The sequence below is a fragment of the Arvicanthis niloticus genome, chromosome 7 (assembly GCF_011762505.2).
Source record: "Arvicanthis niloticus isolate mArvNil1 chromosome 7, mArvNil1.pat.X, whole genome shotgun sequence".
NCBI lineage: Eukaryota > Metazoa > Chordata > Mammalia > Rodentia > Muridae > Arvicanthis > Arvicanthis niloticus.
Window position 1 is genome coordinate 19,322,790 of NC_047664.1, and position 23,351 is coordinate 19,346,140.

A 23,351-nucleotide genomic window follows, 5' to 3' on the forward strand; every position below is an offset into this window, starting at 1 on the left:
TATATAACTAGATCTCCTCCTGAGTGGGTCACAGTATATAACTAGGTCTCCTCCTGAGTGGGTCACAGTATATAACTAGATCTCCTCCTGAGTGGGTCACAGTATATAACTAGGTCTCCTCCTGAGTGGGTCACAGTATATAACTAGGTCTCCTCCTGAGTGGGTCACAGTATATAACTAGGTCTCCTCCTGAGTGGGTCACAGTATATAACTAGGTCTCCTCCTGAGTGGGTCACAGTATATAACTAGATCTCCTCCTGAGTGGGTCACAGTATATAACTAGCTCTCCTCCTGAGTGGATCACAGTATATAACTAGGTCTCCTCCTGAGTGGGTCACAGTATATAACTAGATCTCCTCCTGAGTGGGTCACAGTATATAACTATATCTCATCCTGAAGAAGCCTTTAAAATTATACTTAATGATATAATCAGTTCTGGCAGTAATGATTTTTAATCCTGAATTTTCTGCTTCTGCATAAGGTAATTACTTTTGTAAATCCCAAAATCAGGTTATACTTTAAATATTGAAAACTTATCTGTCACATTGGATAGATTTCTTTAAGTTTTCACTACTAAGACTATAATTCACTTGTTATTTCAAATACATTGTTTCACTCTTTTTTTTTTTTGCTTAATAGTGAATTTTATGTGTTTTAGTACCGTTTCCCCACAGAATTGGAAGCCTGATACACTAGCTGTGAATACACTACAGATTAGAACTATCAGAAGTAGACACAGAATTCATTTACAGATACTACTAACAGCTGTAGTTTTTGATAAAACGTGACTTGGCTTTGTTCTTTCATACAGGTATGTTTATCAGATAAGTAATTCTAGAGCAGTTCACACTAAACCATGTGTAACCCAAGATACACTCGGAACAGAAGAGCTAAAGACTTTTTAGGAATATAATAAGTAATGTATCCTCTCATCTTAAGACAGAGAGAATCACTTACGGTACTTACTTATCTTTTAGGCCAGTAGTAGCCTTCCAGTTGAGAAAATGAGTTACATGCTCTACCACTGAGCCATGGCCCTGGCTCTCAAAACAAAGTTTTCAACAAATATTTACTTCAGACTTGAGATGTCTGAACTGGTGTGATGTCTAAATGTTACTGTAGACATCGAGATTAGATACTAGCAGTAAAGTGGAAATGAAATGCTGTCAGCACTGTTTACATTTGGGGCTGTTGTTTTGTTCTAGAAGATGAGCTTTAAAACAGATCTGTGACAAATACTTCAGTTGTGTAGGAGAGGAAGCTTGGACACGTGAACGATAAGACTTTCCTGTAGGGTCTTCATTGCCTGGCTGACTATGCTACATTATAGTATTAACCTGGTAACTACCTGCGTCCATTCTTTATCAAAGTCTCAGAAAAACAATTGTAGGACTAGAATGGTAGACGAATGGACTGGTCACAGCTCCAGTATTATCGTCTTAGGGCCTTCCTGAAGTAGCACTGCTTCAGGGGAAACTTCATCTTTAGTTAAGTCAATCATAAGATATAGTGAGAAAATAGACCTCAAAATTGTTCATTGTATTTTGTCAGCTCAGAAAAAGATAAAAGAACTATAAATACATTTTCATGTTCTACATCTTACTCAAGTCTTGGCCAATTAGAATTGTTTATTTACCGTACTGTAGCTGCTCTCTTTATTTTGTGCTGTCTTTAATGGAGGAAAGAACAAATAACAGTTAAATTTTTATTTTTAATACATTGTGAAAATACTGGAGAAATAAAAATATTTGAAACTTGATTTCTTTTTTCAAGATAAATGTTAACTTGCAATTCCGAGTTAACTTTTTCCCCTAGACTATTGTGTATATGTTACTACAAACCAATGAGTCTTGTTTTCTTTCTTTTTTCTGTTTTCTTCTATTTTTTTTAAGACAGGATTTCTCTGTGTAACCCTGGCTGTCCTGGAACTCAGTCCGTAGACCACGCCTCGAACTCTGCCTCTCAAGTGCTGAGATTAAAGGTGTGTGCCATTACCACCACCCAGCTATTTCTTTTTGATTAAAAAAAAAAATGTAGAAGCATTGTCTACAGGTGAATTAAATAAAATTACCTCAAATTCAGATTTTGGGAGACCTGGGCCAGTGAAATGTCTCAGTGGGTAAAGCATACTTGCCCCTAAGCTTGACTTACTGAGTTCAATCCCCAGAATCCATGTGGTAGGAGAGAACCAACTAGAGCAGGCTGGCCTCTGGCCTCCACTGTTACTCACTGTAAGTTCTAAGTTTATTTATTTTTCTGTTTCACCATTGAAACTTTGAGGAGAGTTGCTAGGCTGCCTCTTATTGCAGCTTTTTTTTTTTTTTTTAAGGACATTAAAAAGTAAAATGATGTGTCAATTTCATGTTTTTCCTTATTCACTTAAACATCTTAAATACTACATAAGTGTCATAGATTATACCAGCCTAAACCTCAAATTCACGTGTGTGTAGTTAGGAATTAAAACTAAGGCCTAGAGAGATGGCTCAGCAAGCAGTCTAGGCTCAGCTCCTAACACCCACATCTATCTGGGATCCAGCTCCAGGGACCCAGGGCCCTCTTCTCACCCTGCAGCATCTACACATATGTGATGCACAGAAACTCATACAGGCACATGCACATACACAGAAATAGTACATTAAAAATAGTGCTGGGAACGGTCATGCAAAATGTAACTTTTTTTAGCAAGTGGAAGGTGGGCATGGTTGCATACACTTTTAATCCCAGAGAGGCAGGTGCATCTATTGTTATATGTTCAAGGCCAGCCTGGTCTACTTGATGAGCTCCAGAATAGCTGAGGCTACATAGAACCTAAGAAAGGAAAAAACAAAAAAGGAAAACAAGGAGTTACCAAAGTCAAGAAATTTTCTTTTCTTCGTGTTACTTTGAAAGGTCTTTTTATAGTGTATAGCCTTTTACTTCATCTTGTGGGAGAATAAAGTTTTGTTTAAAGCCAGTTAGTTGCTTATAAATCATGTGATAACTTAATATTTTGTTTTATACATCACATTTCAAGAGAGTATTTAAGTCTTAAAAGTGTGTCTGCTTGCATAAAAATAAATTTTGATTTTTGCTCATAATTTATGAACTATATTCTTCATCACTGTGACACCACTTTCATCCTGTACTTCTCACTCCCACCTGTATTTAGGGTTTGTCTTTCCTAGGTATCTTCCATACTTTGAATATAGTTCCTTAAAAAATTATATAAAAGTTTGTAACTTTTAAAAAAAGTTTTGTATAAATTATATTGGCATATAAAGTTTATTCTGCTTATTTTATAAAAGTGGTTTTCAAAACCTACTTGTGTGCTTTTGGCTAGCAGATAAAACTCTATTGTGTCTACATACCATAGTTCGCCGTTTTGTCTAGTCGTCAATACTTGTTATCCCATCTCCTGCTTCTGCAGGTCTGTCTCCTTAGGCATTTACTTGATCACACCTTTGTTTTTTTGTTTGTTTTTTTGTTTGTTTTTTTTTTTTTGTTTTTTTTTTTTTGTTTTTGGTCTTAGAGTAGTAGAGTGATCCAAATGTTTCATGTGTGTGTGTTTCATTTAGAAGCTAACCTGTATTCTCTGGAGAGGCTGTCCCAGTTTTCTATCCACCAGTAAGACATGAGCATTTCTCACTTCCCATTCCATTTCCCCCTTTGTTAACCTGATGCGTGTAAGTTGGTTTTTTTCTTAGTCTGCATTGTCTGATTACTGAGAATGTGTGTTAGGTAGCTTCCTCACCTGTGACCGTCTGACAGAAACAACCTAATGCAAGGGCTTATGTTGGGGTGCCTGCAAGCCTCACAGCTGTTATGAGGTTAAGAATGAAACTTGATTCAGCACAATTTTAGCAGGTGCTGGGTCTGACCAAGCTTTAAACACAGTACAACACTGGGAAGAAGTTTCCATGGTTATCACAGCAAAGCTTTAGACATAGCTCCATGGAACTCCCTTGCAAAGTACAACTCTTCATCGAAGCACCTGTGACCTTTACCATAAAAATGGGTTCTTATTCACAGAGAAATGGTTTTCAGAGATAGGGCATGAGGAGGATTCGTAATAAGCATAAAGATGGGGTCTATCAATTGAAAGTGCAAAGTACATGGGACCCCTTTCATAAGGATGTGTTCTAGTCACTGAGAGAAAAAGATCAGGATCAGAACATAAACAGTGCTCAGGATTTTAGCAAAAGATCACCAGGTTGCTAAACCACATCCACTCCAGCCTTCTAGGTGAACAGACACCAGTCTTTTTCTTCCCTTGAAGAAAAAGCCTTTGTGTTTAACAATTCTGACTTCTCTAATGTTTTCTGTAAGCTGTGCCTCCTACAGGTTTACTTATTTTGGTTCAGTGTTTGAAAAAAATGTCAGTTGGTCATGGCAGCAGAGCAGGTTACATCCAGAAAGCAGGGAGACCACAGGTCAGAAACCTCCCATTAATGCTGTCATATTTCAGTCCACCAAAGGGTCAACCCACTTATCTGGTCAGAGACATCTAAATGTAATCATTTCTGGAGTTCCCATCACAGACACACAGGGTGTGCTTTACTAACCCACACATTTCTCAGTACAGTTGCTAACAATATTATCCATCGTGGGTAAAGAAGATGCTTTTTTTTCAGTCATTATAGTTTTTCATTTGTTATGCATGCTTATAGTTTGCTCACTTGTTCAGTGTAAGACGCTGTCTGTACTTTTAATATAACTTGCCTATCAGGTTGGGAAGTTGGAAATAACTTAGTGTTGTCATTGCCATTTATTAATTCTTACCTTTGGCATCTTTAATACAATGGAAATTCTCCCCAGTTTGTTTTCTTGCTTTTTTGCTACTTTATAGTTTGCTGTTAACATTTATATCTTTAATTGGAATTGAATTTCTTAGCTGGACTTTGAAGTTTGAGTCCAACCTAAGACCTCAGCTCACTAATGGAGAAGAGTCACCCTCTATCAGTAAGAAAGGGGGAAAACGTAGAGTGAGGCATAGTGCACAGGTCTGCGGCCCCAGCACTTGGGAGGGGATCCTCTACCACGAAGTGAACTGGAGCCAGTCTAAGTCCCTGTCTCAACACGAAGGCAGCTGATTCTCAGCACACATCCTGTTGTTGCTGCTGCTGTTTTTGTTCCTTTGTAGGAAGCTGGAACTTACCTCAAGAGATTTTTCTGACGTCATGTTTTCTGTAGCGAGGAGGCTTACCTAAAGGATGTTCCCTCTGTTGTGCTGTTTTATTAGTGCGCTGTACCTTCCTATAACCCTAAATGTCCGTGCTGCCTGGTTATATCATTTGAGTCTTTTATCTGGATGTCTTCTTGCTATACTGAATAAAATTTTAACCAGCTTCCCTAATACTGTCTACTAAACTACACATACTTCCCTCATTTTGCTATGAACCAAATCCTTGTTGTGTGAAAATACCCAATCAGTGTATATAGTTCCTTACCCAGAACAATACTTTTCATCGGTGTGTACAATGTGTATGCACAGATCTGTGCATGCCAAAGCATGTATGTGGACATCAGAAAACAACCTCAAGTGCAGTCCTCACCTTCCACCTTATTTGAACTCTTGTCTTGTTTGGGTCTCTTGTCTCTTTTCCACCGCATAATCCAGGTTAGTTAGCCTGCAAGCTTTCAGGGGATTCTCCTGTCTCCCCCCACCCCCGCCCCCGTCTCCCTGAAGGAATGCTGGGATTACAGGCACATATACTACTACACCCAACTGTGCATGAGTTCTGGGGATTCAAACTTAGGTTCTCACACTTCCATGGCAACTACTTCTTTACCCATTGAGCTATTTCCCCAGCTGACCACATTGTCTTTGTAGCACATCTTCTTGTCTAATGGAAATAACTTATCCTTGTATTACTCTGCTAGAAATAACTACTTGAGAATTTCATTTTTCTGAGTAGGTTTTACCATCAGTTCATCAATTCCCTAAAACTGATGCAATTCCTATTGGAATTGCACTGGATTTGTAGATGAATTTAGATGAATTAGAAAGACTTGACATAATTTACTCTTCAGTCCTTATCCTTCTTGCTCCCTTTCATTGGTATGGACAGGTTTGTCCGTCTGTTTCATAGAAATTGTAATAAGCAGGCCTTTTTATCTTCTTTCCACCTGAAAGTCTAAAGCTGCTCAATTAAATGTCATGCTTGCTGTCTTAGGGTTTCATGCTGTGAACAGACAACATGACCAGAGCAACTCTTATAAAGGCAAGCATTTAATTGGGGCTGGCTTACAGTTTAAGAGGTTTAGTCCATTATCATCATGCCAGGAAGCATAGTACAGGCAGACATGGTGCTGGAGGAGCCAAGAGTTCTACATCTTGATCCGAAGGCAGACTTGTCTTCCCAAGGCAGCCGGGAAGGGGGACTAAATTATGCTGGCCAGACCTGAGCACATATATGAGACCTCACAGCCCTGCCTCCACAGTGACACACTTCCTCCTCCAGTAAGACCACACCTCCTAATAGTGCCACCTCCCACAGGCCACTCATATTCAAACTACCTTTCCTGAGAAAGTATTTGGGCAAGACCCTGAGCAAATCTTGAGAAACAGAGGATCATCCATGATAAGTACATTTTGAGAAGAAAAACTCTGCCTACAAGAACTGGCTATCTGGCTATAATACAGTTAGAAAAATTGGGCTGTGTTGGGCTTCAGGGAGGAACAGGGTTTGAGAGAGAGAAAAATTAAATCATCCTTCAAAGGATCTATTAAAGCAGCATAGAGCCTGGTTTGAAGTAAACAGCTTCAGCAACCCAGGAAGAGCAGAGCCTGTTCTTTTAACGTTCTTTGTGAGAGAATAAGGTGCAAGGAGGTAGTTTGCTGTGTGGAAATGGGTCCATGGTAGCTGACGAGGCCTAACAGAGACAGTTTCCTTGTACTTCTGGCTGAGGCAGGTATTTGAAAAGTCCAAGAACATTCTAGATAAGGCTTGCCTGGAAGAACAATAGACCTACTTAGTGACAAGATCACCTGCCCTGCCTGTACCCTTTCTCTGCTTAGGGCCTTATCATCGAGAAGGGCCTTTTCTAGATAGGGAGAGTTCCTGTGTACATGACATGACAGGCTGTCTAAGTAAACTTTACTACTTTGAAGCTCTCTGTAGAACCTGCTAGGAGTTAGATCAAAGGGAAATACCTCTGAGTTCTCGAATCATCTGTGAAGTAGGAAAGAGCAAAGATTTTGGTCAGCACGTGCTCCAGAAAACCAAATGCAGGTAAAAATGAGGCCCAGCAGGCTAAGGTATACAACCAGAGAGTCTGTTAGAGATAGCTCCCAGCGTCTCATTTCACTTCTTCCACCTCCCTGCTTCCTGCTTCTCCACTCACTGGTTCTGACTGTGTGTGCTCCCTCTCTCTCATCTCCTGGAAGGCCACCAGTGTTTTTAATGTGCCTCAGCTACAGCTAGAAATTCCTTCCTGTTTCCAGGCTTTAATATAAAATTACTTATAATAAGGTTTACCTTGTAGGAAATAATACATAGTGGGTTTGCTTCTTTGGGGTCCTTAGGTTTTTAAGTAGTAAAAATGCTTAATTGCTAAAAACTAGTCCTTAATTAGCTGAGAAATATGCTCTTGGTGGGATATGAGGCAAAACAGGGACTTAAAAGACACTAGTGCTAGAAATCAGAAAGGGGTGTGATTCTAAGGGAATGGTGTTGGCAAGCATTTGTCATTGTTGTCAAGAATCTTACATAGCCTTAAACTGAAATTAGCATTTGAAAACATGTGTCTTAAGACCTGGGAGATTTCCTAAGTCTTTTGTAACGCATCAGAGGAAAGGACAATACTTTTATAATGTGTGGCTCGCTCCTGTGTATTTTATAATCTATAGTAATGCTCTTTGAAATCCTTGAAAATTAGTCAGCCATGTATGATACACAAATTCATTGGAAAAACAGACCTCAACGATTGTATTAAATAGTGTTTGTGAAAACACTGTATGTGAAAACACAAACTTTGAAAAACCAAGAAGCAATTGGGAGTAGTAAGATAGTTCAAAGGTAAAGGCACTTTTGATACAAACTGTGTGATCTGATTCAATCCCCAGAACCTATATATAGGTTGTCCCCTGACAGCCACACATGAGCCATGCATACACACAGACACAGAGAAAGACGCACGCACGCGCACACACATACATTTAAAAGAAAACCGAGTAGAGCTGGAGACGAGGCCAGTGGTCAGCATTCTTATCTAGCATTCACAAAGCCCCAGGCTCAACATGTGGCAGCACTGTGTAAAGCAGGTGTTGTTCCTGTCTATAATCCCAGCTCGTGGGAATTAGAGGCAGAAGGATTAGAAGTTCAAGATCACCCTTGCCTGCATAGTACACTGTTAATACAAACAGCCAACAAGTATTCCTTCTGAGTTTTTAAGTGCTATAAATGTTTAATTTCTGATAACCAGTCCTTAATTTGAAATTATATATCATTTCATATGTTGAAATGGATCAAGATTTTTTTGGGGGGGTTGGGATGGATCATAAGAAGATTAAGATGTTTGATAAATTAAAAGTTATTATGAACATTCAACTGAGGAGTCTGGGTTTTTTTGTTTTTGTTTTTGTTTTTTTACTTTGACTATTAATCACATTTTCAAGAGCAAAATATTTCACTTCTAATCCCTTTTAAAAATGTTGAGTCAAGTCTATGAGTTTCAGCTTTGCCATTTTTGTAGAACTTGCCCTCTGGAACCCACTTTACTCATCTATAAAGTGGGGATAAAAATCATACTGTGTGGGTTGTTGAAAAGACTAAAGTCTGCTTCATGTTACACACTCGGCCAAGCACTGAACATAATCTTTCCATCGTTTGACATTTTATGTACATGAGTGTTTGGCTTCATGTATGTCTGTATCATGTGCATGGTTGGTGCCCACCAAGGTCAGAAGGGTACAGCAGATCTCCTGGGACTAAAGTTACATGTGGTTGTGAGCCACTACATGGGTGTTGGGAATCAAATTCAGATCCTCTGGAAGAGCAGCTGTTGCTCTTAACCACTGAGCCATCTCTCCAGCTCTGCAAGATTGTTTCCAGTAATAATGGAGTTCCTTTTTAGTCTCACATTTCACTGTAGTTAAGATTGCAGAGACTCCATCTAGAGAAGCAGGAAGGCCAACTGCAAAAAATCTTCACCTCTCCCTCAGCTCCTCCAAAACAAGTCCCCCAGTTTTATCCCCAGCTCTCTAGCAAACCACCTACTGTGGCTTCTCACTCCCCACCCCCATTCCCAGAGCACTTAGCAAATCTTAGTGGACTACCCTGCTTTTCTCTTTCCTATGGGCCCCCTTAATCCCCCTCCAGCCCATATCCTACCCCTAAGTATCAGCTCACAATTCCTAGAAACACATTTTACCTAGAACCTCCAATAGCTAACCTATCAAGATCCCAGAAGAATTTCCTACCATGCAACACACATTCACCACACTCTTCTAAGAACCAGAGAGGGCAACAAAAACCCAACAAAGACAAGACAGTCTTTCCAAAACCCAGATTCTGGACTCCAGTGTAAAAACACAACAGCCAGGACACTGTGTGTCCATTAGATCCAGCAATCCTACCACAGCAGGCCCTAAGTATTGCAACATAGCTGAAACACAAGAAAAAGACCTTAAAATAGCCTTTATGAATATGATTGAGGTCCTTAAAGAGGAAATTAATAAATACCTTGAGTCTTTGAAACACAAACAATGGAAGGAAATGAATAAAACATTTAAGACCTGAGAGTGGAAAGAGAATCAATGTAGAAAACCAAATTGACAGGATCTGGAAATGAAAAGTTTAGGACCTTGAAACAGGTACCTCAGAGGCAAGCCTCACCAACGTTACACAAGTGATGGACAAGACAATATCAGGATTGAAAACATGATGTAAGAAATGGATAATTCAGGGCTGGAGAGATGGCTCAGGGGTTAAGAGCACTGACTGCTCTTCCAGAGGTCCTGAGTTCAATTCCCAACAATCACATGGTGGCTCACAACCATCTGTAATGGGATCAGACACCCTCTTCTGGTGTGTCTGAAGACAATGACAGTGTACTCACATACATGAAATAAATCTTAAAGCAAAACAAAGACCCACTAGAAATGGATAGTTAAGCCAGAGTAAATGTTAAATCCAAAATCATGGCACAAACAACCAGGAAATCGGAGATACTATGAAAAGACCAAATCAAAGAAAATCCAAATAGGGAAGGAGAAGAAACCCAGGTCAAAGGCACAGAAAATATTTTCAACAAAACTATAGAACAAAATTTCCCTAATCTAAGGAAGAAGATACCTATCAAGGTACAAAAAGCATACAGATTACCAAATACACTGGAGCAAAGAAGACATTTCACTCACCACATATTAATCAAAATATTAACTATACAGAACAAAGAAAGCATATTAAAAACTACAAAGGAAAAAGACCAAGTATCATCTGAAGTCAGACTTATTAGAGTAACACCCGACTTCTCAACAGAGACTCAAAGTCAGCCTAGACAGATGTGATACAGACTCTTAAGAGACTACAGATGAATGGAATCAAATTGAAGACCCAGACATAAATCTGATACCTATAGACAACTGATTTTTGACAAGGAAGCCAGAAATACACACTGGAGACGACACCATCTTCAAGAAATGGTAGAGGTCAAGCTGTATGACTACATGTAGGAAAATGCAAATAGATCCATACTTACCACTCTGCACAAAACTCCAAATGGATCAAAGACCAAAACATAAAACCAGATACACTGAACCTGGAAAAGAAAATAGAGAATAACCTTGAACTCATTGGCACAGAAAGATTTTCTGAACAGAATACCAATAGTGCAGGCACTAAGAACAACAGTTAATGAATCAGACCTCGTGAAACTGAAAAGCTTCTGCATGGCCACAGCCACCATATTTTAGACAAAGTGGCAGCCTACAGAATGGGAAGATTTTTACCAACTGCACAGCTGATAGAGGACTAATATCCAAAATATATAAAGAGCTCAAAAAACTTGATACCAAAAACACTACCCAATTAAAAATAGGGTACATATATAAACAAAAAATTTTTTAAAGGAAACTCAAATGGCCATGAAACGCTTAAAGACATGTTCAACTTCCTTAACCATCAAGGACATGCAAGTCAAAACTACTTTGAGTTTTCATCTTATACCATCAAAGTGGCTAAGACCAATATAACAACAGCTCAGGCCAGCAAGGATATGGAGTAAGGAGAACACTTAGCCATTGCTTGTTGAAGTGTAAACTTGTACACCTACTATGGAAATCAGTGGGGGTGGTTTTTCAGGAACACAGATTGATTTACCTCAAGATACAGATATATCCGTCTTGAGCATTGTAATTAGGGTTCAGAGTAACAAAACATGAATGAATTTATATATTCGTTATATTTATTATATAGAGAGATGGGGGATTTATTAGAACAATATACAAGCTGCAGTCCAGCTGATCCAACAATGGCTGTCTATGAAGTCCAAGAATCCAGTAGTTGCTCAGTCCACAAGGCTGAATTTCTCAGCTGGTCTTCAATATACACTGGAATCCTGAAGACGCAGGCTTTAATGGCAATGAAGGAATGGACTTGCTAGCAAGGTGAGGGCAAGCAGGCAAAGAGCAGAAGCTTCCTTCTTCCATGTCCTTGTATGGGCTTCCTGCACAATGTGGGGTCTAAAGGTCCTACCTCAAGATCTGGATTAAAGGTGTGTTATCCTATTTTAAAGGCCTGGATTAGAAATGGACTAATAGACCTGGATTAAAATGGATTTCCTACTTCAAATTAAGCAAAACTTCTCTCACAGGTTTAACATTCATTTGGGGGTTTTAGTTCCAGATGTAGTCAAGTTGACAACCAAAAATAGCCACCACAGTCATTGTTTTAGTTAGGGCTACTTTCATTGTCTTAGATTACTTTCTTAAAGGACACAGACCCACCTGCCCAGGGGTAACCCCATCCACAATGTACTGGGGATGATCCCACACTGGTCATTAAGAAAATACTCAGGCCTGGCGGTGCTGGCACACACCTTTAAGCCCACCACTCAGTGTAAGCTAGTGTGAACTGCTAGCTCCCACCCCAGACTTCTCCATGTTCTTTTTCCAGCCTCTCAGAGTGGGATAGTGGCCAGGGCTGGCCCCATAGGGAAAAAAGCCCAAGATGAGGCCACAAAATCCCTCCAATTGCAGGCCACTCTGGGTGGCTACAGCTCCCAAGAAACCTTCCTTCCTCCTGCTTGGTTTGTTGCAGCTTTTCACCCAAGCACCAGCAGCCACTCTCTTGTGTCTTTCCCAATAAATCTCTTGTGTGAGATTTGTTGTGTGGTGTGAGGTTATGGTACTTCTCAGCTCCTGACTCCCAGGATACCTTGCCCCTCGGAGCTGCAAAACCTCCACTGGGGAGATGTAACACTTAGATTTGGGAGGCAGAGGCACGCATATCTCTGAGCTCAAGACCAGCCTGGCCTACAGAGCAACTCCCAGGGTAGAAAATCTCTGTAAAAAAAAAAAAAAAAAAAAAGGTGGAAAGAAAAAGGAAGGAAGGAAGAAAAGGAAAGAGAGAGAGAGAGAGAGAGAGAGAGAGAGAGAGAGAGAGAGAGAGAAGAGGAAGAAAAAGGCAATATACTACAGGCATGCCTATAGCCTTATTTGTTTGTTTGCTTATTTGTTTTTCAAGACAGGGGTTCTCTGTGTAGCCCTGGTTGTACTGGAACTCACTTTGTAGACCAGGGAGAAAGCTGAAAGATCCTAAGTGGGGCAAAGAAAAATTCCCTGCTCCTCTCTTTGTCCTCAGCACTCACACATCTTTCAGAATACATGATCACATGGTAAAAGTTCATACAAGTTTACACATAAAATCAAATCATAAATCGAATAAGAAATTTACAACAGTGAATGTTTACATGCATGTCCATTAGGAGTAATTATCTAGCTAAACATTCATCACCTGTCTAGCTCCACAGATTCATTGAGAGTTAAAAATGATAAGTTATTGGTGAAGTTTCGAATAAACAAACCCACAGTCAATATTTTATCCTCTGTCCCAGCACCTATTATAAATCGTTAGTTCCCTTTTTATGACCTTTGCCTAATGGTTTTACAACCTCTTGGAATGTGCTCTGAGTAGTAGAAAGTCTGCTTACTATCAGAAGCAATTAACTGGTGATACATGTCAGACTGGCAGAGTTCTCATTGCAGTTTTGACTATCAGAAAAGGACCTAGTAGCAGTCCCACTATAAAAGAGCTTAATAAATACTGATATAATTTTAGGAATTCTTATAGGATCATGATAAAGAATTGAGAAGTCATCTATTTGTCTACATAGCAACACAACAAGACAGTATCATCTTTGTAAATCTGCAGAGATCTACAGGGTGAGCTAATTCCTAGTGATTGTTATATATGTTTAATAGTAACAGGAAAAGCATATTAATAGCAGAAATCTTTCCTAAGATGATTTTCTCATGGGCCTTGCCTATAAGAGCAAATCTGTCATAGATTATTTTAATCTGAGGCAGACCGTCTCAAGAAGATCACCTGCTAGTTATTACCTTGTCCTATGATGGCTCCTGACATTTTTCAACTGAGGCTCCTTCTTCCCCAATGACTCTAGCCTGTGTCAAGTTGACATAAAACTAGCCAGCACTGGCATATACTGAAAAGACACTTTATCCTACCATAGAGACACCTGCTCAGCCATGTTTATTGCTGCTCTATTTATAACAGGCAAAAATTGGAAATAACCTAGATGTCCCTCAACAGAAGAAATGGATAAAGAAAATGTGTTACATTTACATGATGAACTATCACTCATTAAAAAAAATGAAATCATGAAATTCTAGGTGTGTGTAAAGGAATGCAACTAGAAAAAAAATCATCCTGAGTGAGTATCCCAGATCCAGAAAGACAAAGAGTATGTATTCACTTATATGTGGATATTAGCTGTTAAGTCATTGATAACCCAGCTACAACCCACAAATCACAGAGGTTAGGTATAGAGTAAGGTACTAGGAGGGACATATGGGTTATTAGGAAAGAGAAACACAATAGATAGTTATGAGGGGGCTGGAATGGGAGGCTCTAGTGAGAAAGGGAAGGGAGAGAGGACAAGGGAAGGAATACCAAGAGAGACAGCCAAAATTAAGGGTTGTTTGGAACCTAATCAGCAGAACTTCCTAAAATATACACATACATGAAGGTGATCTAAATGAAATCATTTAATCAAATAAATTGCCAAATAACGGGAGACAGAGCCCCAACTGGCTCTTTGTCACCAAATGAAGTTTCCAGTCCTGGGATTGAGCTACATCTAGTTGAATTGTTGGACAAATGGGTCCCATGAGAATTCCCAAACAATGCAGGCCGATGTCGAGACTATAGGTTGCTCTCCACAAACTGATAGCAAGGCCCCACTGTTGAAGAAAACTCTAACACAACTAGCTGAACACAGAGAAGTCAAGATGGTGCCTGCATACAGCCTTCACCCCTGTGTGCTAGTGTCTTTGGTGCAGAAAGGTAGTCTACATGCCATCAAAAGAGAAACATAAACACCAACCCGGCCACAAGCCCTCTGATTAACAGTGGCGTCCTGCCCAAAAGATATGCTATTTTAATGGAAGCACAAAGCTTGGGGGTAGCCCTTCAGTGTCTGATTTGACTTGAAGCCCACTCCACATGCCCCACAATACTTAGTTGACCAAGAACCTAGACCAGGGACCAAGGGTAAATGTAACTGCTGTCCTAAAAAAATAAAATAAAAAAGAAAGAAAAAGAACTACTTAAAAAAAGAAAAATTTAAAAGTCACAATCAAATGACTGCTAATGTCATTCTGCTATACTCATAGATCAGTGTCTTGTTCAACCATCAGAGAAGCTTGGTCCTGCAGCAGCTAGGAACAAATGCAGAGATCCACGGCCAGACATTATGCAGAGAGACAGGGAGAGAGAAAGAGAGAGAGAGAGAGAGAGAGAGAGAGAGAGAGAGAGAGAGAGAGAGAGAGAGAGAGAGAGACAGAGAGACAGAGAGACAGAGAGAGACAGAGACCTCAGAACACTCAGCCCTAAATGCTATGTCTCCATCAAATCCCTCCCCTCAGAGCACAGGGAACCCTACGGAAGAGTAAAGAGTAAGAGCATCAGCACCAGAGGGGATGGAGGACACCAAGAAAACAAGGGCCTCTAAACCAGCATCACCAGAGCACGAAAGAACTTGCAGAGACTGAAGCAGCATGCAAAGGGCTGTAGCAGGCCCTCAGCACATATATTATGGCTTCCAGATTAGTGTTTTTATGGGATTGCTGTGTGCGAAGAAGTGGGTCTCTGTTTCTTGTGCCTTCTCTTGTCTCTTTTCCTTCTGTTTGTCTAATTCTGGTGTGTTTCTTTTTGTTTTATCTTATATTTTATTGTTTTAAAAACAACGAATAACTGTATAAACCTCAGAGTATTTACCACGGTGATTAAAGTAGATAATAGATGCATACCTGGCATATATTTTTAAATGTTCTATGGAGGGTAGGCTTCCTTTATTTCATGCATTAACTTGACAAATGAACCCTTCACACGTCTGGTAACAAAAACCTGGGTGTCAGGAAGCACTCATAAACCAGGAACTGTGGACACTTGGCATGGGTATGGGAGTGTGTCAGCGGCTCCCCACCTCAGCTGTCCTAAGGCAGAGCTGTTCCTGGAAGGGATCTGGAATCTTTTGGTGTCCTTGAGGAGGTAAGAGGTTGTCATCAAGGGCACTAGTGTGATCCAAATGTTGGAATGGCTTACCTGCTGCAGATGACTTGGAGGTGGAAAGTCAGAGGTGGAGCCACTGAAGTTTGCGCTGAACGTGAGCACATACTCGCCTGAGAGCAAGATGGGAGCCATTAGCTTCCAGCAGGAAACCTGAGTCTGCGAAAGGATCACTGTGCTTCTCTTACTGTGCCGCTCAGAGCTTCCATGAAGTCTGAAGCCCATTACCAACTGTGGAAGCCTCATTCCTTGGGCCCAGTTTGGACTCTACCTGCACATTAGGACCACCTCCTCAAAGTGGGAGGGAAGATCCATTTGAGTAGGAGAAAAAGCCTTGGCAGATAAGGCGATTGAAGAGATTTAAAAAACAGACAAACAAAAAAGCCAACTTTCAGCTTCCTCTGGGAAACAAAAAAGAAATGAAGATTTGATTGAAATCATAATCTTGAGACTTATTTTTACATTCTTGATATATAGTCTCTCTCTCTCTCTCTCTCTGTCTCTCTCTCTCTCTCTCTCTCTCTCTCTCTCTCTCTCTCTCTCTCCTTGCAAACAGGTTTATTACTGAACACTGTTTTGATTGAATCTTGCCAAAACCAGAGTGATTGCCAACGCAAACTCACATTCTGGCCTCTGATTCACTTCCGTTAGTGCTCTCAGACTGAACATCAACCAGCCTTCCAAGTTTAACGCTGATGTCATTTTCCACACCATATCTGAGAAATCACCAGCTTTTCGGTTTACAGTATGTTTCTAACTGCCAGCCAACGCCCTATCAGAGCATAACATTTTTCTGTTGTACCTAAGCAGCTTATAGCAAAACGAATGACAAGGAAAGATTTACTCTATTCTTTTAATTCGAGATCCCTTTATCTCCCACGTATCCCTTGTGCTCTCCGCTTTGGCTGTTCAAGATCAAGCGCTGAGGATCTAGTTGCTAAGAGACAGGACGCTAAGAGGGTGGGGACGCTGCACTGCGACAGGCCTGAGAGGAAGAGCCAGAGAGGGCAGGGTGAAGAGCAGGCTCCGGGAAGCGGTGGGCTGCGCTCCGGCGCGGTCCGCATCCTCCAGCCCGCAGGAGCTCGTCGCTCATTGGGTGCGCCGCTGCAGCGCTAGCTTGCGATTGGTCGGGTCGCGTGGGCCGGCCCCTCCCCTTTTGCAGGGAGGCCCGCTAGCGGGCGCAGGCGGGTGCGGCCGCGGATCGTGAGACCGCCTCAGCCGGGCGTGTGCGCCGGGTCGCACCGTTCTGGGCGCGAGCGCGGGCGGTGCCGGCCGCTGCAGGTGACACCCGCACGGTGAGGGCTGCGCGGCCTTGTGGAGGTGAGAGAGACGCTGAGAGGCTGGGGCACCCACCCGGGAGCTGGAAGTGGGGCGAGGGCCGGGAGCGCCGCTGCCCATCCCGAGGGGCCGGCCGGTGGGCGGGCGGACCGTGCGGGGCCCCGCTGCCCGGAAGCCCGCGGGCGCCCGGGCGCAGCCCACCGCCCTGTCCCGCCGCCGCTCCCGCCCGCACTCCTGGCGACGGAACCCAGCTTCGGCCGCCGGACTCCTGCCCTCGCTGTCCCAGCCAGGCTGCTTTCCGACGCCTTTGTCTGCTCCTCTCAAGCCCGCGCCTAGAATCGGCGCCCACGCCGCGGAACCCGGGTCCCGAGGACGCGCCGCGCAGGGAGCCTCGACCCGGGCTTGGAAGGGCTACTTATCCGGGTGGGCAGCGATGTCCCGTCCTTCAGAATCAGAGCCAACCGCCTGGGTCACATGTGTGGATGAGAGTCAGGAAGTCTGTTGTAGATCAGGACAAGTTGGTGTTAACAACCTCCCTCTGTGCCAGAGGCCTTCCACCTGTCCCGGTGACCTCCTCCCACTCCTGCCTCTGCATAGGGAAAAATCAAGAGCCCCCTTTTCATTGAAAAATGAAAAGCAGATGCTTGTCCATATAAATAAGCCGAAATAAGGAAATAGGTTATGTTCTTTAAAAGTGTAATATGTTAAACAATAGAATTTTTAGATTTTGGTAAATAACGTTGTTTATTTACCAAGTATGTTATGCCTTAAATGCTTTTAAAATACGGTATCATGCATGAGAGGATAATTTTGAGTTTTGGGCATTTTCTTTTGGTCATAGTTTTTTATAAATTTATACCTTTCTCCAGAGTAAGATGCATGTACCAGCTGTTCTAAGACTGTATGTTATTCAGACCCTAAAGGAAACGTTCTCATAGATTAGTTTAACTAGAATACGAATAGGTTTTTTTCCCCTTGATTGGAAAGATTCAGTTATGTCAACAAAAAAAAAAATCGCACCTAAGTTACTTAAATTATCTATAAACATGAATAAATGAGTATTATATTTGAAATACACACGTTTTTAAGAATTTGATGGAGACAACTTTCTTGTAATTTTAATTAAGTGCTGGGGACTTAGCTCATTTGTAGAGTACACTGTGCCACCACCACCACCAAAAACAAAGACATTTTAATGAAAATGTCTGGAAGTTAAAATCAAAAATCAGCACACAAAGGGTCTTTGTCTTGAGTTCTATTTTAGACTGTTTTCTTGCCTTTTCTCTTTTGCAGTGCTGGTTGTCAAACCCAGGGCCTCATGCATCTTCATTCCCATCCTAAGTGTCTCCTAAGCTCCAAACAAATTATAATTAAACACCCCTTTCCAAATCATGGGTCCTTAGGAAAAAGGGATGCAAACATTACCCATGTAAGTAGAGAACAGTATTTTGTTCTGAAACTTCAGATTCCACATTTATTTTTGTACAGTGTATTTACATATTCATATAAATTGTGAATCTTCACTTGGAGTGGGTTCCAAAAGATACATTAAGTTTCTTCAAGGTTTTGAAACTTTATTAAGTCAGCAAACATATTTTGGTGCTATCTGCTTTGCTAGTCACTCTTTTGAAGAATCAAAGATAAAAAGCACAGCCTAAGAGCTGAGTGTGCCCGTATACACCTGTAATCCCTGTGGTAGGTGGAGCATGAGTTAGAAGCCAGCCTGGCCTACAAAGCAAGACATACCCTAGGTGGATAAAAATGAAATTTTGTTCTGGGCAGTGCTTTCTAAGGGATTCAGCAAATTCCTGAAAAAAAAATTTATGTCAATATCAGCCAAAATAGGATAAGGAAAAACAATTGCCATAATAAATTGAGGTGTCCATTTTGCATGCCAGATACTGTGCTGGGTGATTTATGGTATTATTTAATTCTCACAATAATCTTAAAGGCAGTTACCATTTTCCTTATAGCAAGCCCAAGATTGCACTGCTAGAAATGGTGAAGCTTGGTAGGTATTCATAGCCTGTTTTATCCATTTTATTGGCAGCATACTTCATTTTATGTTTTGTTATTTTTATGAATCTGTTTAAGGATCTCAGAAATGCTACTGCTACAAACATCTAGTCCTCACACTGTGTCGGGTGATTCTTCCCACACAGTATCAAACGACAGAGCTACCCACTGTTTTACCTTCATTTTGCAGATGAGGAAACTGAAACACGGATTATTTGAAATAGATATCTTAATGGTAGAACCAAGATATAAAGTTGGACAGTTTGACTTCTGAATCTATACTTGTAACTGCTACACTGTTCTGGGCCTTCAGTAAGGTACATCTCTGGAAGCTATGACTTTACAGTGCTTAATGTTTTTGTGTTTCTCTTGCGTTTTAGATTTATTCATTTTTATTGTATGTGTGTCTGTGTCTTTACTTGCTTGCATGTATCTGTGTGCACCATCTACATGTCTAGGGCCCATGAAGGCCAGAAGAGGGCATTATAGCCCTGTAACTGGAGTTATAGACAGTTGTAAGAAACCACTTGGTTGCTGGGACCAGACTCAGATCCTGCGTGATAACATCAAGTGCTTTTAACTGTTGATTTTTAATGTTTATGCAGGCACATAGGATTGTGTTGTTTTAGCTGCCATTTGATGCCCTGTGACAATATTTATACAAACAACTACCTAGTGCTAATGACTGCTTCTACATTTCTACTCTAGTATGCTATTTTAAATGTCACAACCCTAAGAAGTATCTTTTATCTTTACATATCATGTCTCATTTGGGAGGTGCTTTTATTATCTTCAGAGTACCTTTACAAGGTGATCCTTTCTGTTCTCTCTGACTGTCTGTCATAGGCTTTTAATGTGGCATGTGATGATGCTAAAAACTCCAACCGGACCTTCACACTGCTCTTGGTCGGTTAGTCATCTTTGCCCTACATTATGCCGTACTTTTCCACAGAGCAGCTCATATTTTCAAATGGCAATCCTGAGCTAGAAACTAATGAGAGCTAAACTATAAAAACATGATTAGCCATAAACCTTTACTGATGTTTTCTTCTATAATTCTGTGTTCCTACTTCAGCTGCAGTGCCTGACACATAATGGAGTATTCGTAAATGCATGGGTAAAATAGTGTGTCTTAAATCCACTGGCATAAAGAGCTTCCTAAAATATTTTAGCTTTGGATGGGTATTTTCTTTTTATAATCTCCCCAGCCCTCCTCACAGGACAAAGCTTTCAGTTTGTCATTGAAACATAACTGGCTTTACAGTCTGTTAGAGTCTGTCCTTTCCATCTCAAACCACTGTCTCCACCTCTCTACTCCTTAGAGAATGGAGAGAACATAGATTAAAATGTGAACCTTTACTCTGCATCTTAGTGGGTCTATGGCATTGTGCAAATTACTTAACTCCTCCAAACCTGTTTCCTTATGTTGTAAAATCAGGACAAGTTCCGCTTCCATAAGACATCACAGGCTCCTCTGCCTCTCCATGGCTACCTCCATTTTGGGTTTTCTGCCAGATCAATCAGGTCAATTTCACATTGCTTCAGAAGATAGGGTCAAAAAAGAACTTTCCAGAGTGAAGTTGTTTCAAACATACAAAAATAACACTAATAGTTATTGATAGTGTTATAATAACCACAGATACATTAGCTGCTATGTTAAGTTGCTAGGCTATTTCATTTTGTTATGTCTACAAGTTCAGTATGGTCAGCCATGGCACATTATTTATACCATGAACATTCGCTCAAGGAAAAAACAGAAAGAAATTATTTAGGAACATAATGAAATTATAATACTTTCAGCAACCTTCATATTTTGATTTCTTCATGATTTGATTATTTTATCTATGAATAGTCAGTGTATAAACTGCATGCTTAGTGACTTTTTAGGAAAATAAAGTATATTCAACTTTTCTTGAACATTTTATTTGGAAAAAATTTAACATATAGTAAAGTCAAAGGTTTGTTTTGTTTTGTTTTGTTTTGTTTTGTTTTATAAAAACCCAAATGCCTGTCATCTGGAGTTTGCCACTAAGATTCTGCCTTTTAAGCCAGGTGGTGCTGGTGCACACCTTTAAGCCCAGCACTCAGGAGGCAGAGGCAGGCGGATTTCTGAGTTTGAGGCCAGCCTGGTCTACAGAGTGAGTTCCTGGACAGCCAGGGCTACACAAAGAAACCCCATCTTCAAACAAACAAACAAACAAAAGATTCTGCCTTTTTATTGACTATTTAATCCATCTGTCCATTTTTATATGTACCCATCTTTCAAGTCATAATATTCAAAAATTTATATTTGAAGAAATTTTAGATGAGTATACTGTGTTTGCTTTACATCAGTTTTATTTTTTTCTTTATATAGTGACAGGTAACTTTTAGGAATGGACTATAACTAGTCTACAATGTTCTGGAAACATCTGAATTTCAGACATAATAATACTGTGTGTTTTCCCTATTTCTAGCTCTGAAAGATGAGTCGTGGATATTCAGAAAACAATAATTTCCTGAATAATAATAACCAAATGGTATTGGATATGATCCTTTATCCATTGATTGGAATCCCTCAGACCATCAACTGGGAAACTGTGGCAAGGCTTGTGCCTGGATTAACACCCAAAGAGGTAAGTAACAATCTCTGGATCCCTCCTAAAACTATGGAAAGCAGCAGCAACATGTTAAAACAGCCCCTCTCCCATGTGAGAGTGAAAAAAACATCTAAGTGAAAAAAATTCTATCTTTTATTTTGTGTGTGTTTTGTCTTCATTGATTTCTGTGCACCATATTTGTATAGTACTCAAGGAGACCAGAAGAGGGCGTCATATCCTCTGGAGCATTAATATAACCCTAACACTCAGGAGTTCGCGGCCAGCCTGGTCTACAGAGCAAGTTCCAGGACAGCCAGGGCTACACAGAAACCCTGTCTCAGTAAATAAATAAATAATTTCTTAAAAATAAATAAACAAACCAACAAATAATGTAAGAACACAGGCTGACCTTGAACTCAGATCTACCTGCCTCTGCCTCAGCAGTGCTGGGATTAAGGGCATGCACCACCATTGTCCTGCTAATGAACATTTAAAGTATTTATTGGTATAAATTAAAATAATAAGGAGAAAAGCGAATGTACTATGAAATACTGGTAGGCTAGTCATCCTGATAACCTAGTTGACTTTATTAATTTTATACTCAGAATCAAATTTAAATTTAAGAATTCATGTAGGGAAAACATAGAGTCTTATTGACTCATGGACACTAATTTGAGATTTAGAGACTTCAATTTTTGTTGTGCTTTGGTTTTGGTAGGTTTTTTAAATATAATTTATTTAATGCTATTTCATGTGCATTAGTGTGAGGGTGACAGACTCCCCTAGAACTGGAGTTACAGACAGTGGTGAGTTGCCATGTCGGTGCTGGGAATTGATCCTGGATCCTGTGGAAGAGCAGCCAGTACTCTTAACCACTAAGCCATCTCGCCATCACCTGATTTTTGTAGGTTTTTTAAAACAAAATTTACAACATAATTCAGGGTGAAGTATCTTCTATCTTAACCTCCATAATGTTGGGGCTATAAGAGTGTGCTACTATACCTGGAATTTACTATGTAGTCCAGGCTGGCCTGGAACTCATAAAGACCCTCCTGCCTCAGCCTCTGGGGTACTGGGATTACAGTATCTAATAATTCCACTGATGGTTTCATTCTTACTTATTTACTCTCAGTTTTATGTTTTCTTGTTCTGTTTTCTTGAGTTTAGGACTTCTAATTTGTCTTAATGTCACTGAAGTAAAAATCATGGTAAAACATTCCATCTTTTACAGTCCAGACACAGACAAACTAACAAAAACTATTTGTGTGAAACATGATTTTGAACATGAGATGAAACAGAAAGAATTCAAACATAAACTCAAAACTTAATAAGAAAGTCCATCTCCTCAAAAAGTGTATATGAGTATCAAGCCAAACCTAGCAGGGTAGATCTGTGTTAACTAATGTGTTACATAGATGGACTCCAACAGGACCTCAGGACCCCTGCCTAAAATGGCCTCAGGAGGGTTTGCCATCCAACGGGCGACTATGAAAACGTCTGTTTCAAATGGAAGAGGGTAGACGAGGACAGAATCGGGGTGGGGTGGGGAGAGTCAGATTTGCCTTCCTTCTTAGTAGCCTGTCCCCCCTGCCTTCTGGGACACCTCTGTGGCCTCCCTGTGACCTGTGATGTTACCTCACCATTCGGCATGGGCTAGTCCGAGATAATATTGTTTCCATCAGTTTTTCTGCCTCCGTGGCCTCTGTGGCAGCTTTGGCATCTTCATAGGTGGAGTGCTTCCCTAGTGTGT

At 40.6% G+C, this 23,351-nt stretch overlaps 2 protein-coding genes across 9 annotated transcripts in view; one reads left to right on the plus strand and one right to left on the minus strand.

Moving 5' to 3' along the window:
• Pus10 (pseudouridine synthase 10) overlaps positions 1–16,730 on the minus strand; it is a 101,178-nt gene extending 84,448 nt beyond the window's left edge. Inside the window, exons 1-3 of one of the 5 annotated variants that reach the window (XM_076938014.1) lie at positions 16,352–16,730; positions 15,765–16,129; positions 10,681–10,740 (exon numbers count right to left, since the gene is read on the minus strand). The gene's annotated coding sequence lies outside the window, so the exon portion shown is untranslated. The remainder of the gene's footprint in view (positions 1–10,680; positions 10,741–15,764; positions 16,130–16,351) is intronic. The other 4 variants (XM_076938013.1, XM_076938011.1, XM_076938012.1 and 1 more) reach the window with 4 other exon arrangements.
• Positions 16,731–16,891: 161 nt separating this feature from the next.
• Sanbr (SANT and BTB domain regulator of CSR) overlaps positions 16,892–23,351 on the plus strand; it is a 53,016-nt gene continuing 46,556 nt past the window's right edge. The window contains exons 1-4 of one of the 4 annotated variants that reach the window (XM_076938006.1): positions 16,895–17,048; positions 18,300–18,435; positions 19,213–19,339; positions 21,479–21,637. In XM_076938006.1, the coding sequence (XP_076794121.1) occupies positions 21,488–21,637 (150 nt within the window). In that variant the 5' untranslated portion in view covers positions 16,895–17,048; positions 18,300–18,435; positions 19,213–19,339; positions 21,479–21,487. Of the gene's footprint in view, positions 17,049–18,299; positions 18,436–19,212; positions 19,340–21,478; positions 21,638–23,351 lie in introns of all 4 variants that reach the window. The other 3 variants (XM_076938008.1, XM_076938007.1, XM_076938005.1) reach the window with 3 other exon arrangements.